This window comes from Xenia sp. Carnegie-2017, unplaced genomic scaffold, assembly GCF_021976095.1.
Source record: "Xenia sp. Carnegie-2017 unplaced genomic scaffold, XeniaSp_v1 HiC_scaffold_2, whole genome shotgun sequence".
NCBI classification, from domain to species: Eukaryota; Metazoa; Cnidaria; class Anthozoa; order Malacalcyonacea; family Xeniidae; genus Xenia; species Xenia sp. Carnegie-2017.
Genome location: NW_025813482.1, coordinates 2967083 through 2983984, shown reverse-complemented (window position 1 = coordinate 2983984; position 16902 = coordinate 2967083). Strand labels below are relative to the sequence as shown.

General features: G+C 33.3%; 2 protein-coding genes across 3 annotated transcripts; both read left to right on the top strand.

The window, feature by feature from the left end:
* The first annotated feature begins 3204 nt into the window (after positions 1-3204).
* On the top strand, positions 3205-4135 carry LOC124440469 (collagen triple helix repeat-containing protein 1-like). The gene is made up of 3 exons (XM_046990861.1): positions 3205-3217; positions 3255-3502; positions 3581-4135. The coding sequence occupies exons 1-3, from the start codon at positions 3205-3207 to the stop codon at positions 3932-3934; spliced, it is 615 nt and encodes a 204-aa protein (XP_046846817.1). The 3' UTR covers positions 3935-4135.
* A 3439-nt stretch (positions 4136-7574) lies between these two features.
* LOC124440075 (collagen triple helix repeat-containing protein 1-like) lies at positions 7575-8853 on the top strand. 2 transcript variants are annotated; one of them, XM_046990405.1, is made up of 3 exons: positions 7575-7733; positions 8150-8368; positions 8447-8853. In XM_046990405.1, exons 1-3 carry the CDS (start codon positions 7644-7646, stop codon positions 8798-8800), a joined length of 663 nt encoding a protein of 220 aa, XP_046846361.1. In that variant the 5' UTR covers positions 7575-7643; the 3' UTR covers positions 8801-8853. The 2 variants fall into 2 exon arrangements, with proteins under 2 accessions (XP_046846361.1, XP_046846360.1); XM_046990404.1 differs by having other exon boundaries at positions 7602-7733; positions 8120-8368.
* Positions 8854-16902: the final 8049 nt, after the last annotated feature.

Below are 16902 nucleotides of genomic sequence, written 5' to 3'. Positions count from 1 at the left end.
AGAAAATTATAGCCACTAAAGTTTAATAATATTGTATTGCGGAAATGGTGTTGTTGTGTTGGTTAAAATAGAAGAATTAGCAAAGTACAAGTCATACAAGTGGTAGAGATACAAGTCATACAAATGACTCAAGTACAACTAAAAAAAAATCATGTTTCTTACTACAAACAATTTCTACTTTTAGGGAGTAATATTAATGTTGACGCCGTCATTGCAGTGGTGGACAACATGGAAAATCAATTTAGCAATTTTTTGTATTAGCATAACAATAAAGAGAATCTTCTAAAGAAAGATTGGACAGTGCGATAATATTCACTCCTGTTATGCAAAGTAGACACTTATTTATTTTGACTATTTATATCAGAAGACACGTTATTAGATGTAAGAACAAAGATTTATTATTACGTGGCATAACTTTACTTCAATTTGAAGTACACCTGGGATTACAATATTTTCGCTGAAAGGGAAGTGAAGTTTGTTTTATTGTATGAAGATAAGTAAAACCTATACTTTCTATATTGAATGACGCCAAACTTAGCTAAATAAGGAAAATATTTCTGCCTAATCGAAATAATTCAAAATCTTGTCAATGCTCCATTGTAACAGTATTAATCATATCATTTAAACTACAAAGAAATTTTGTCTCATAGTACGTGCATGATTATAGGGACAAAGTGTTCTTGATAGCACAAGATAAAAACCCAAAAGATAACACTGTGAAGGTTGTATATTAGATCATGGCATCTTTACAGTAATGTAAACGAAGACGAGTCGGTGATGTGTACATAATGCGCACAAGAATGTCAACTAAATTCATATATAGACGTTTATGCTTGCATACTTATAAAGAATCCGCGCTGTTCACCATCAATCACGAATCAATGCCATACAAAACATGTTTTATCAAATTTTTATCAAGGCTGTTTTTACTGTTTTGGCAGTTGTCATTGTCAACTTGGCATCATAGAGATATCGAAAGTTTTATAGACCATCAATTGAAGCAGTTACGCTTGCACAATAGCTTATAAACAATGAAAAAAAATTTGAACTAATAAATAACAAAGAACTTAAGATAGTTAAAAAATGATCAATTACTTATCAGTCGAATATGCAAAATTTTCATTTAATGGCAGTTGCTTCTAGCAGGATTTAAAATTAATCATTCCTCCCTGTTAAATGAACTTCTACAATATACCGTTCAACTTCCTAAACAATTCCAAACCTAAAAGCTCTATTGGCTTATAAATCAGTAGCATTACAAATAATACAACTATCACGTCAGACCAACATAAAGTGAAGAGACTGAAATATTATGCTGCGTACTTACTTCTCTAGACTTTAATGAGTGAACTCTATTAATGGGTTAGCACTATTTTCCACCCAGCAAACCGCCCTTTACTCTGAAATATATTATTTTACACAATATAATATTTTACACAATCTAATATTTTACACAATATAATATTTTATATAATATTTTACACAATCGTCGAAAAACGACATATTTTCCAGCCTGGATTATAAGTTTATAACTTAAGGTGGTTGCATGAAAATTTATACTGCAACATTTATCTGTAAATATTTTCATATATTGATATTAAAAACTGTATTATAAAAATATAAAATTACTCGCCATCTCAAAACGACCTAGCACCAGTGCATGCATGGTTTCCTTTTAGGTTTTGGTTCTTTCCCATTAGCCGCCATCTTTAATTTATTTCCGATTGTGTAAAGTAAAGGGCGGTTTGCTGGGTGGAAAATAGTGCTAACCCTATTAATGACAGTTCAACACATTATAGTTCCACCGAAACCTAAACCAATCATTTCGCGAATTAGCAAAAAACACGAGTGATCTGCACGATGTCCTAAACCAATCACAATGTCTTTTTTAAGTGTCACGCGTGCATGTAACTCACACGGATTATAAATTAAAAATAAACTTACAGTCAATGGGTTAAGAACGTGCAGTAGCAATGATAAAAATTCACTGTGGTGTTGTTCTATTAATTCTGTGTTAGAAGAACTGGATTATATTTGGTTGAGTGGTGCTAATTGTTATTCTGTAATGCACCTCATATTTGGACTCCATAATGTAGATCATATAAAGGAGAATGTCATTTACATCAAAAATAAAGTTTTTGATTGAAGATCGTGCATTTAACAACTTTCATGGTGAAACATATGTCTAGCTATAATGCTTTATACTTCTTGTTAAGAGCCAATACTCAGCAACCTGTTGGGGCTTTTGTTTTGAGAATCGCTGGTACTACAGAAAATTGTAAAAAATGAAAGATATTTATCCTAATCATAAAAATGACGCTATAATTTGCATGGAACTTCTTTTCAAAGTAATCACTGATGCAATTAAAGCAAAACAAATTAAAATAGTTTTAAAATTTCTATTTCTCTAGTTTTATAAACTCGTTAACCGTTGTAGATGTGAGTCAGTATGATTAGAAGAAATTTTTGGTTTAATAAACATCCAAAAAAGAGGCTCGGAGTGATACTTGTGGTTTCTTAAATATTCATAATCTATTCATATTCAACTGCAAATTTTAAGAAAACAATTGTACATTACCATCATAATCATGAATTTGCTTAGAGATTACGTGGCTACTCTACTCATTTCTCCATTATCAAAAAACAATGTTTGCTAAAACGGAAATGAAGCCGTTTTATGGCAAATACTTAAAACAGACGACTAAAGTTAGCTCTTCATTACAAGCAAAACAATTATTGATGAGCACTTAAAGAAGTAAACAGAGGTGGGAAAATGATAAAAGTGAAGATGAATCTTTTAATGGTATCCATGTTGTTGCTATCAAATACAGTCAGTGCATCGTTTAAGAAAAAAAAACTCAAAGGTTTGGAAGCATTAACTTTGTGAAATGGTTTAAGTTAAAATTGCGATTCAAGAATCAAGTGCATAATTTAACGCAATAGTCTTTTTTTTTTAAGGTCGCGAGAAACTTTATTCGTGTAGTTTATTTATACTTCTTGAGAATTAAAATTATAATTTGCAAACTCTTTTGTATAAGCACCCAGCAAATAGATTCCTATGAATTAAGGTGGAAAAGGGCGTTGTTCAACTCGGAACATCTCAAAGAAATTTACAAAAACAAGATCATAGTATCCGTTGAGAAATACATTAGGATCGGAGAGACTTCAATGCAATAGAAAGAGGCTGTTATTATCCCTTCAACCATGTTCAATTTGAGCCACAATTCTATATTTATAGAGTCTTCACTGTTTAGGCAAAAACATTTTTCTCTACCGTTTTCAAGCTCAATGTTCAGCAAGCTGTGGAATTCCTGGGGTTCCAGGAGTTCCCGGTGTACCTGGAGCAGCCGGAGGAGACGGTTTGAAAGGAGACGTAGGATCTAAAGGAGAAAAAGGTGAACGAGGTAATCCTGGTCCTTCGTTGAAAAATGACACGAGCCTTTCAAGTTGGAAACAATGTGCTTGGAAAAGAAACGATGCTAAAGATCATGGATTAATTCAGGTGCAATAAGTATATGAAATATTTCTTTTGTTATGAATTATTACATATCGTTTTAGAAATGATTTAATTTCATTTTAGAATTGTGTATTCACAAAAAGGTTTGACAACACTTCCCTTCAAGTGTTTTATGGAGGAACATTGCGAATTTATAGGTGCAATGGTTGTTGCAAACGTTGGTATTTTACTTTCGATGGAGTTGAATGTAACAACCCTTTTCCTATTGATGGAGTTCTTTACATGGCCAATGGAAAGTCACAAAATATCCTTCAATATTGTCACATTGAAGGATATTGTAACAAAATTCATAAAGGAAAAGTGCAAGTTGGATTCTGGGTCGGCAATTGTGCTGGTTATGGTAATGCAGATGCAGAGAGTGGATGGAATTCAGTTTCTCGTATTGTTATTAAAGAGGTTCCTCCTCCACAAGAATAATTCCTTTATTCACTTTTCCATTTAACTCTATTTTATGTTAAAGCTTCCGTTTAGTGAAAAATTCATGTGTATTTTATGACAATAATTCAGTTTTCTAATTTTAACGATTTGAGTAAGTCTATTATTTACTCCTCAATGAATAATACTATTAATGCCAGATAAAACGAAAATAAGTTGATTAAAATTTTAAATTCAATCATATAGAAGATGAATTATTCTTACAATGACCTACATGAATAAATATTTATTTTAAGGAACTGTTTCACTCGGATCGTTGTTGCGAGTAAAAATTAGGCCAAATAAAAATTATTGCAATTTCAGAATCTTTTTCTTTTTGATACATGGAGTAAAGAGAGACGCAAGCTCAGCAAAATAAGAGACGCCGTGGAACCAAGAACTTCTGGTTTAAGGGGGGGAGTATAATTATATGATGCAAACATAAACATATTTTACAAAATGGAAGCAATGTGCTTGGAAGAAATATGACGAGAATGATAATAAATTACTTTAGGTAGGCATAACGTATTGTGGACTATTACGAATTTGTCAGTTTACAAGAAAGTAAGCAATTTCAGACGTACTCAAAAAATTGCTTGATTAATCTTTTGGGAAAGTTGTCAATAGCTTCATTGGTAAACTCAAACTAAATGAAGATCATACATTTTGATCTAAGTTTTTTCACACAGCATTTGGACCCCTTTTGTTTCTTATGCCTTATTGCTTTGCAGTTTGCAGTGTACGTCAAAATAAATCATAGCTTCTCAATTTTAAATTCAAATTGCTTTCAGAAAAGCACTATTGGTTTTTAACTTATAAAGAATATAATTTTACCAATATATTACCCTCTAAGGTGTTTAGAAATGTAAATACACGCCAAAATGTGCTGCAGTAATTTATTTTGACGTAGTTTAGACCCGCCACTGGGTCAACATGTCAACGAAGAACAAGGAACACATATCATCTGGGTAATGTATGATTATTAGATCGTACTGACTATTTCCCCTAAACACTGATTCGACGACTATTAGTGAATTTCACTTTAGTCTACATTTAGAAAAGTAGGTGTCAGTAATAGGTAAGCCTGTTGTAAATTATATGCACTTACATTGGATTTAAAACGAAAAAATTCTAGATCCGTCCCTTAATCACAACGACTAAAGGTGCTCTCAAGGACTTAAACTGTTCAATCAATGAAACAAAATGCTTCTAAACAATTTTGCATTCATCTCCCTAGTTTGTTCCATGCATAGGGATTGTGGAAGATTGACAAATGGGGTTGGAGTCATGTTCATATATTCATGCTATAATCCGAAGTAAACAAGGGATTTCAAAGACCAACAAATTAACCAGCAATGATAAATCATCACAAATGATTACGTCTATATTCATTTATATACATTTATGTACTTTATGCATATATATTTCATTTATAGGAAGTTTTGTTTATTTGATTTTCCGTAATTACAGTGCTCGATGCGTTAGAACAGAGCATAAATATTGATAATAAGAAGAAAATAGACAAAAACTACAATTTCATCCCGACAGGCCAGTTCAACTGCCTACAATCATCTGTCATCTACCAAACAACTGTTAAATGTTAGGACACTAACACACATTTAATATAAACGACAACTTTTTTGAAAATAGACATGTTTCGACATCTCATGATGCCACCTTCGATGTCGAAACATGTCTATTTTCAAAAAAGTTGTCTTTTATATTAAATGTGTATTGGCAATAGTGCTTTTACGAAATTATGGAGACACTAACACAACTGAGACCTACATCGGACTTAAAACGAATTTAAGACTCGACACAAGAACCACACTGCCTCTACCGAACTCAGTAACACATATGGACACTAAAAGGCATCAACATCGCTCATGATATCTCATGGAGCATCATTACTCACAACAAAGCGTACAGCAGCGCCAACATAAGATGCAACCTATGCCTGAAAGAAAAATTCTTCATCACCTACCAACCACAACTATCATAACTCAACAAACGTAACGAACTTGTCTCCTCTTGTCGTGATAGACACTTTTATCCAATTTTTAATCATACACCTAGCTTATTACGTAATTCTACCTTAATTTTTACCCTAAATTCCTCTTGTATATATAGTTAAACACATGCTTTTGTATTCATTTATTATTATCCCCTGAAGAGTGAAAACTCACGAAACAAGGTTGTCGGGATGAAATTGTAGTTTTTGTGTATTTTCTTCTTATCAATATTTCATTTATATGTACTTAAATGTTACATATATAATCAGGGGCGGATTGAAAGTACGTCACATTCAGCACGCGACGTAGTTAAATTCTTCACAGCAGCGGAAAAAATTAATCAAATTTTAAATGCCCCTAGTTCAAAGTAAAAACAATTTGCCGCGTGAGGAACGAAGTCCGTTTTGTCGAAAGGACCAAGAGCATTTTTCTATTCGTCTTTTGCAGGTTCGAATCTCGTCTCGGTATGGTGTAGTTTGTTTCGTTATGTGAATAATGATCATGAATTCTTTATCCGAAAATTAATTAAATTTTTTGTGTCCTCACAACGAAAGCATTAGAAAAATAAACATATTGTCAGGGTTAGGGATAGTATTATGAGAAAATTGTGCAACAACGCGCATTCACTGAGCAATGTTATTGTTTCCAAGACCTGGATTAAGCATGGGATTAAGGGATCAAGTGGCTAAAAATACTTATATTTCACTTGCGGGAGAAATACCCGTAGCTAACATAGACGTTTTGTCGAAAGGACCAAGAGCATTTTTCTATTCGTCTTTTGCAGGTTCGAATCTCGTCTCGGTATGGTGTAGTTTGTTTCGTTGTGTGAATAATGATCATGAATTCTTTATCCGAAAATTAATTAAATTTTTTGTGTCCTCACAACGAAAGCATTAGAATAATAAACATATTGTCAGGGTTAGGGATAGTATTATGAGAAAATTGTGCAACAACGCGCATTCACTGAGCAATGTTATTGTTTCCAAGACCTGGATTAAGCATGGGATTAAGGGATCAAGTGGCTAAAAATACTTATAAGGAGAGTGTCATTTACATAAAAAATAAAGTTTTTGATTAAAGATCGTGCATTTAACAACTTTCATGGTCAAACATATGTCTAGCTAAATTGCTTTATACTTCTTGTTATGAGCTAATACTTAGCAACCTGTTGGGGCTTTTAATTTGAGAATGGTGGTGCTACAGAAAATAGTAAAAATGCAAGATATTTATCCGAATCATTAAAATGACGCTATAACTTGCATGGAACTTCTTTTCAAAGTAATCAGCGATGCAATTAAAGTAAAACAAATTAAAATAATTTTACAATATCTATTTCTCTTGTTTTCATGCACTCGTTAACCGTAGTAGATGTGAGTCAGTATGATTGTAAGAAATTTTTGGTTTAGTAAACATCAAAAAAAGAGGATTTTATACTCATTTTATGCTAAGTATTCATGATCTATTCATATTCAACTGCAAATTTTAAGCAAACAATTGTAGATTACCATCATAATGATGAATTTGCTTAGAGACTACGTGGCTACTCTACTCATTTCTCCATTATCAAAAAACAATGTTGCTGAAACGGAAATGAAGCCGTTTTATTGCAAATACTTAAAAAAGAGGACTGAAGTTAGCTCTTCATTACAAGCAAAACAATTAATTGATGAGCACTTAAAGAAGTAAACTGAGGTGGGAAAATGATAAAAGTGAAGATGAATCTTTTAATGGTATCCTTGTTGTTGCTATCAAATACAGTCAGTGCATCGTTTAAGAAAAAAAACTCAAAGGTTTCGAAGCATTAACTTTGTGAAATGGTTTAAGTTAAAATTTCGGTTCAAGAATCAAGTGCATATTTTAACGCAATAGTCTTTTTTAAGGTTGCGAGAAACTTTATTCGTGTAGTTTATTTATACTTCATGAGTATTGAAATTACAATTTGCAAACTCTTTTGTATAAGCACCCAGCAAATAGATTCATGTGAATTAAGGTGGAAAAGGGCGTTGTTCAACTCGAAACATCTCAAAGAAATTTACAAAAACAAGATCATATTATCCGTTGAGAAATACATTAGGATCGGAGAGACTTCAACGCAATAGAAAGAAGCTGTTATTATTCCTTCAACCATATTGAATTTGAGCCACAATTCAATATTTATAGAGCCTTCACTGTTTAGGTAAAAATATTTGTCTCTACCGTTTTCAAGGCTCAATGTTCAGCAAGCTGTGGAATTCCCGGGGTTCCAGGAGTTCCCGGTGTACCTGGAGCAGCCGGACGAGACGGTTTAAAAGGAGACGTAGGATCTAAAGGAGAAAAAGGTGAACGAGGTAATCCTGGTCCACCATTGAAAAATACCATGAGTTTTTCAAGCTGGAAACAATGTGCTTGGAAAAGAAATGATGAGAAAGATCATGGATTAATTCAGGTGCAACATGTATATGAAATATTTCTTTTGTTATGAATTATTACATATTGTTTTAGCAATGATTTAATTTCATTTTAGAATTGTGTATTTACAAAAAAGTTTGACAACACTTCCCTTCAAGTGTTTTATGGAGGAAACTTGCGAATTTCAGGGTGCAATGGTTGTTGCAAACGTTGGTATTTTACTTTCAATGGAGTTGAATGTAAAAACCCTCTTCCTATTGATGGAGTTCTTTACATGGCCAATGGAAAGTCACAAAATATCCATCGACATCGTCACATTGAAGGATATTGTAACAAAATTCATAAAGGAAAACTGCAAGTTGGATTCCGGGTCGGCAATTGTGCTGGTTTTGGTAACGCAAATGCATACAGTGGATGGAATTCAGTTTCTCGTATTGTTATTAAAGAGGTTCCTCCACCACAAGAATAATTCCTTTTGTATGTTCTCTTCTTGTAAATCAGTATTAAATGATTCCCGTTCTAGTTTTCTTTCGTTTTTCTACTGTATTGTACATCCAGTATTCAACTTATATTTTACAATCATATACATATATTGCAATCTATAGTCGCTAAACTACCAAAAAAGGGACTTCCTTAGAGAGAAAATAGGAATAGTTGATATGGTTTGGTATTTGCTGTCATCCACTTACAAAGTGTTGTTTCTTTACTATGACGTTTATACAATATACGTTGACCCAATTTGGATGTCATTTCAAGGTATTCGCAATAAGCTTAGTACTCAGTTCAACCATCTGAGCCTTAGTCGAAAACTGATATTGAGTTTGTCAGACTTGGCATTTCAGCCAATTGAATTCCATCGCGAGTTTACATCAGTATTGCATCCTATATTTTTTCTTTTCTCAGTTCTATAAAGAAACACTAATTTAAGAATAAACTACTAAATTGCCAAATAGACTTGGACTTTTTTTGTAGAATCCCATTTTCTTTCGGGTTGCTTCATTATTTTACGTATATAGTTGAAGAAACTTCAAAAACCAACCAGTTTTAAAAAATGACAAATCTGTAAGCTGCAGTATACATGTATCAGTATCACTAAAACAATGTACACTCCGAACTTGAATGGACGTTGTTGAATCCTGTGTTAGGGCATAGTATAGGGTAATTCTTTAATTGGATGGAAAGAATTGCTCGAGTGACATGTTGGACAAACAATAATAGCTACGCATTATTACCATAAATAAGGTAAGACTTTACATAAAAAAAGTATGACTACATACATAAGCAGTCATTAAGAGCACTACTCTTTCTATAGTTTGCTGTTTTGTATATTTGTTAGTTAGTGAACTTGAATTCATAATCTCAGAGTGTGAGACTCAGAAGCAGTGCACTAATACAGCATTTATGAACTAGTGGAATGGGAGTTTTTGCGTTTTATAGTTTAATGCCACTAGCCTATAGTTTAGTGACAGGATTATATAATTGAATGAAGGGTGTGGTCGCTCTTTTTCTCCGTTCGAATATGACACCATTATTTAAACGAAATGACACCTTGATATTTGTATGATCACTTTTTTCTCAAAAAATCAAACCAATCGTTCAAAGTACAAATAAGGAAGAAGCCTTAAAACTTTACTGGTGAAATTTGTAAATGGCTGTTTGTGATAGTTAATTAAGTAGAGTTTTGGCCATTGCAATTGTGAGGTAAAGGCTCAAGTCATATAAATGACTCAGGCAAAACTTGAAAGGTTATGTTTCTTACTACAAGCCCATTGATTCTGGACAGTAATAATAATATTCACGGCATTAATTAATGTGGTTAACAACATGGACAATTATAATTCAGTATTTTATATATATGTAAATGTTAACGCACTGTCAAAGTATAAGAAGTATACAGTGCGTTAACATTATACAACAGCCACTTAGCTGTGCAACTGGCTGTTGTATATTTGATTAATTTACTGGCTGCCGTTTGCCATATCGTCAATCCTATTGGTAACCCAATGTAATTACATGCGTAATAAGATATGCGTGGCACGAAAATATTTAATGGAGTGGCCCTACTGTAGGTTCTTTATACTGTGACACTGTAATTAAAGATACCCCATACAGACTTTAATAGAATCTCTGTAGGTTTAGAAAAAAGGAAATGAATAATGTTTTCTAAAAATTTTGCATCAATGTAAACAAAACTCCGCTTAAGATCCTCTTCTGAGTAGTCACTGCCAGGTTGTGGCAGCAATGGTTTCCAACTTTTCAGAACTTTGTCCATGGCTGCAATACTCGACGAAAAAGTGAACAAATTAAACGTTTTAATCAATTATGTTTCAGCAGACGTTTATATCAGCTCTTCTGTGAGACGATGACTTATGAAGAAGTTATCAAACTGTTGAAAAATCTTTATTATAATACTCCTATAATGAAATATTTGGGCGAAATATATAAGTTGGCTACTCGAGGCGAGAGTTTAGACGCGTTTTTGCAAAGATTATAATTTTTGTGATGGTGCGTTAAATCAATATCGTTACGAAGATGTGCGAGATGCGATTTATAGCAGGGATATTTTCAACTAATATTTGCCAACGCCTTCTAGAGAATAAAACACAACATTTTCAGACAGCTTTGATCAAGCCGGAGCTTTAAACACGGCTCAGAGCACCTCGGAAACGTACGCAGATAGAACTCGCAATCTTGGATTGCAACCAACCTCCACGGAATTATCAAACAATGTTGACCTACATCGGAATTACAAAAAGTTAATTTAAGACTCGACACAGGAACTACACTGCCTCTACCGATCTCACTAACACATATGGACACTAACAACAACATCGCTCACGATATCTCATGGAACATCATTACTCACAACAAATCGTACAACAGCGCCAACAAAAGATGCAACCTATGCCTGAAAGAAATTTCTTCATCACCTACCAACCACAACTATCTTCACTCAACAAACGTAACGAACTTGTCTCCTCTTGTCGCCATAGACACAAGACGATTTTATCCAATTTTTAATCGTACATCTAGCTCATTGTGTAATTCTACCTTAATTTTTACCCTAACTTCCTCTTGTATATATAGTTAAACACATGCTTTTGTATTCATTTATTATTATCCCCTGAAGAGTGAAAAATCACGAAACAGGCTTGTCAAGATGAAATTGTAGTTTTTGTGTATATTCTTCTTCTTATCAATATTTCATTTATATGTACTTAAATGTTATACATATAATGAATAAAAAATTTGCTTGCTAACTGAAATCAGCGTATATAATTTCCTCCGTTATGTAGAGTAACAGGTATCCCCGGTGTCCGCGGTGTAAGTATTTTACTTTTATGATTTGGATAAAGTTTGAATAATGAATTGTACTTAAATGATTTGAAGAGTTTAGCAAAACTTAATAAGAAAGCTTCTTCGTAAAATTTTCATGGAGTAATACATTTTAGAGCAACTCTATCTTAAACGATTCCATTTGAAACAAAGACCTATGAAACACCCAACCATTTTAACTGTTGTGTAACAGCATGATTACAGCATACCTTACTTGTATTGAAATTCAAGTCGTACTCATTTTCGCTCAGCTTTAAATTCGCGCGATTTAATTTCGCGCACTTTGTTGACAATTATTCGCGCAGCTTTAAAGTGGTTCTATGACGAAAACTTAACGTTAAAAAATCATCGATTTTAGCATTCAATAGTTTAAACACATATCAATTATTGCTTTCGTAAAATGTAAGCAAAAATAATAATATAACGAGGGAGTTATGAACATTTGAAATGTCTAATTTTCATGTCCGCCATTAAAATCGGCCATTTTGAATATTTGCAATCAGCAAAGTCTGTGACGTCATAGTCTGCTTACGGCAATGCGCACATTGGAAAGTATACAAAGTAATACATAAATAGAGCAAAAATGTCAAATTTCGAGATCTAGCTCGCTCTCTGAGTCTTCGATCGAGACAAACGCATCGATGCTTCATCGGAATTTGTGACGGCAAATTCGAACGATCTAATTCGGAAATTTTGCCATTTGTCGATAATATTGAACAATTGCTTCGCTCGATGAAATTGCTGAGTACGAAGCTACAGTCGCAGAAGACGGCGGGTTGAAGACATGCTGCAAGATCGTTTTGATGCCCATGTTGATGTTACTTCATGGTAAGATGTCATCTTTGTGTTACTTTGATCTGAATCGTCTGCCGTTAGCTGAATTATGGAAACATACAATTTGGCCAATATTAAAAGGTGTGAATGTGGCCATTGTTCGTTCTGGATCTTGTTGTCAACCCTCAAGAGTGCCGATGCTGCATGGAAATAGAGACAATGCCGTGGTAAAATGTATCAGTTCGAAATCGATGAAAGGAAATGCATTTTGGATCACTTACAAGCTTTGAAGTTTGCCTGAACGATTTGTTCTTCAAGCAGCTTCGTTGGTTTAAAGACCAAAGGTCATCGCATGATACAGACACTTCATTTTGTATTTCCTTCAAAACCTTAGTATAAATGTATATTATATATTGGTTTGCCTGGATGTATTATTGGTTCTCTCAAATTGTGAAAATTTATCATCTGCAATATGTGTAAGTATATAATAATTCGCAACTTGTGCTAACCTGACGCCGCTCTCTTGACGTTGTTGGTGTTTGTGATTTCTTCCAAATAGTAGGTACGGCACCAGGTTTGAGCCGTCTAGTCATACCACCCAAATGGAATAAACACTCAAAACAATCATCCGAGAAGTGATTCGAACATATCATAAATCGTATTTCGCGCGAACTCGGATTAAAGTTTGCGCGCTTCGTCTGAACAAATTTAACCCAAATTCTTCTCAAAGACTCGTCGTTTGGGCTTTTATGTAATGAAATGCCTGTACTTCTATCAGACTTATTACTGCAATCTTGCGCGACCCAGCGTGTTGAAGGCATGTTAAAAAAATTGAGTTATGTTAAAAAATTGAGTTATGTTAAAAAAATTGAGTTTTGTTGAAAAATTGAGTTGTTTATTTAGTACTGCGCGAATTTTAATACAAGTAAGGTATCTAAAATATTTGACAACGAACTGTGTTCTCTGATCTTGTTCAGGAACAAGCAGTTATCAAATTAAGAAGCTTGCCATGTACATTACTAGAATTATACATTACAAATCATATACACATACATTTATAATCTTGAAAATTAATAATCTAGGCATTAATGTTGTAAAATAAAAGTTTTGATTCTGAAGAAGGCTAGAAGCACCGAGTCGAAAGCTCAATAAAAATTATTTTTTAAAATCCGGAGAAACTTATATTTTACAACATACATCTATATACATTTATAAAATAAACACAATGAAACGCGTGTGCCGATTAGTCTAGAGCTATGTTTCCATTAGCACATCTGAGCTCAACCAATCAAATCAATCATAACAATCAGTTAGTGAATGAGAATTTGTAAATCGATCATGAATACATTTTTGGAGGAAAAATTAAAATATTTGTCTTTTTCGCATTATTGTTATTTTATAAAAGAAATAAAAGATGTTTCCAGGTGCAACCATCGACCTTCGGTGTCGAGCTTGCACTGATCTGCTCTCGAGTTCTCCCAAAGGTCTCCTCGGTTTCCATAAGCCTGTGCAAACACAGTAAACATCTTTTATTTCTTAAATAAACTATCAAATCATATACCTTACGAGAAGAAATATTGCATTTCATCATCAACTTAGCTAATAATATGATATTTCAGTCTTTTTGAAACGTTGCTAAAACTGAACTAAATTCTATGAGCGATAGACTTGAATGAAAAAATTAGTTCACTGTACAGCCATTATGAGATAAAAACACGAGAAATTAAAAACCAAATAAAAGCGAGAAAGCAAGACCTTTTATTATAAAACGGGTTTCATAATATTGTGCTGGCTTTTTGGAGTAATGTTGCATATCATATCATATGAATTTCAAAATCTTGAAAATTCCGCTAGAGTTTTGTTTCTAAAGAACTGTGTATTTACGAAAAGTTTGACAACACATCTCTTCAAGTTTTTCATGGAGGAATCTTGCAAATCTCTGGATGCACAGGTTGTTGCAAACGTTGGTATTTTACTTTCAATGGAGTAGAATGCATAAATCCTCTTCCTGTTTATGGGATATTAGAAAGTATCCATCGACATCATCACATTGAAGGATATTGTATTATAATTGATAAAGGAAAAGTGCAAGTTGGTTTCTGGGTTGGAAATTGCCCATCTTTATGTTACGCAAATGCACACACTGGGTAGAATACAGTTTCTCGTATTGTTATTAAAGGGTTCCTCCTCCACAAGATTAATTTCACCTTTGTCACGTTTTATTCGACTCTTTTTCGTATCAAAGTTTCTGTTTGTATGTTTTATAAGACATGCGTATTGCAAGACATGAGGTAATTTAGTTACCTAACATTACCGAGCTGATTTAGTCTACTATTTACTAGTCTACTATTTAGTCTATTATTTACTAATTGCTACAGAAAAAATATACTTTGTGACTAAAACTCTTTCAAATACAATTGGAAAGGTAGGAGACTCCGAGTAATTTTCAGTTTAAGCTTGCCTCGGTTTGCAGTTTAAAATAGTGTTTTGTTCCATGTTGTTAAAAAAAGTAATTTTAAAAAAATTTTTATAATCCAACGTAAACAGGAAGCAAAAATACCATACTTATCACATTAAATTTGCATTGATAGGAACATCAGTTGCACGAAAGAGACAATAAAACTGAGAGAATTTCTTGTCATTAACTTGTGCACACATTCAAACATTATTGCTTAACAAACTCTTTTCAAAAGCAACATCAATTGCACACTTACATTTTTTACTGCAAGTAAATGAGCAATAAAACAGAATGCAGGTACGATCAGGGTAAAACTAATGTTACTAATGTTATGAACATGTTGTGCTTGTAATTCTCCACAAATCTGCAGCTAGGAGCTTGCTAGAACTATTGCATAGCAACATATAAATCCGTAAGGAAAAAATATTGTAATAATCCATATATGTGAGATAAAAACATCTCAAAACTCAAGAAAAAGTTTAATTTGAGGCGATCACGTGATCAGACCAATGTTTGCAAACTGACATCATGAAAATAATTCAAGAGCACAAGACAATAAATGAAGCATAGACAGAAGGAAGCAAAGAAAGAGAGTGTTTTAAGATTTGGTGTGTCTCAATGCTTTCAAAAATTTTATTTTCTATGGTGACTTAGAGTTGCTTATTAATTTTTCTACACAACGTAACGTCTTTTGTGGTTTGATCTATGTCAAAACAAATCCATTTGATGGTCTTGATTCTACATCGTTTGCTGGATGTTTCTAGGTACGCAACATGTTTTCTTGTTTAGGTGATTCGTTGATTCTGCATAGCTTCCTTTTTACTTCTTTGTGTGCATCATCCATGTATGCCATCGCAATTTCGTCTGTTGTTTAGCGTCTTCATTAATTCCTGCAAGCGCAGCGTCTTTGATGTTTGGGGGCTTCATCGACTCGTGGACTTAAGCTAACTCGAAACTATATAGGTAACATTCATCACATTCAGTTAACTACGTATTACTTAATTTTACTGTTTTTACATCTCGTATTAAGACATCATTCAAAATTTGTAAAACGTTCATAATTCATAATCTTAACATGTATTTGTGTAAATTGTTTTATGAAAACCTTTATAGGTATGTCATTTACAACTAGTCGGGTTATACACGTACATACTATTGTATACTGACGTACATAAAGAGTGCACAATACTTTGTCTAGAATTATCCACAAAAATCAGAGGAAATAGCCAATCTTAGTTTCAAACATACGCGTAATTAAAACCACGTACTTGACATAACTAGTTACGCAAATGCACTTAAGTTTAAGTACAGTTTTATGTACGTTATCCGTGTGGCATAACTGCACCTAGTTAACTAGAACATAAATGCCTCGAATCATAAGTGTAAAAATATAAATCACAAAAAAACATCGTGGTTGCAATATTCACTCTCACTTGGCAGTAACATTGAAAAGTATTTAACGAAATCAACGCTAAACTACACAATACCTACTGTACAACAGGTATCTCGAATTTCGACATCCAAATCGAGGAAAAGGTTTGTCTCACTTTTTAAATGTGTAAATATATGTGTGTATGTGTGCATGTATGTATGTATGTATGTATGTCATTCCAGGCATGAAAATTAAACTACCAATGAAACTGCATGCTTTTAGTTATATTTTTAAACCGGGTTTTCTTTTGACTACATCGTGTCAAACTAAAGAGCCTGTTCATTTATTTAAAAATGTGGCTCGTGAACGCTCAAGAAGGAAGCTAAACTTGTAGGTTTTCTTCAAGAGACAACTACAGTTTGAAAATTATGGGTGTTAGTGTAATGACGACAACTTAAAAATAGCAAATTGGCAGATTTTACATTTGATGTCAAGTAAGGTTTGAAAACCAGGCCGAAAATTGAAGAGGGATTGTTATGTACATAGTATACGTATGTCAGAGCCCTGAATTTCCAATTTATTCGATCATTAAGGGTCCTCGCCTGTTTAACTTACTATTAAAAACGGGATA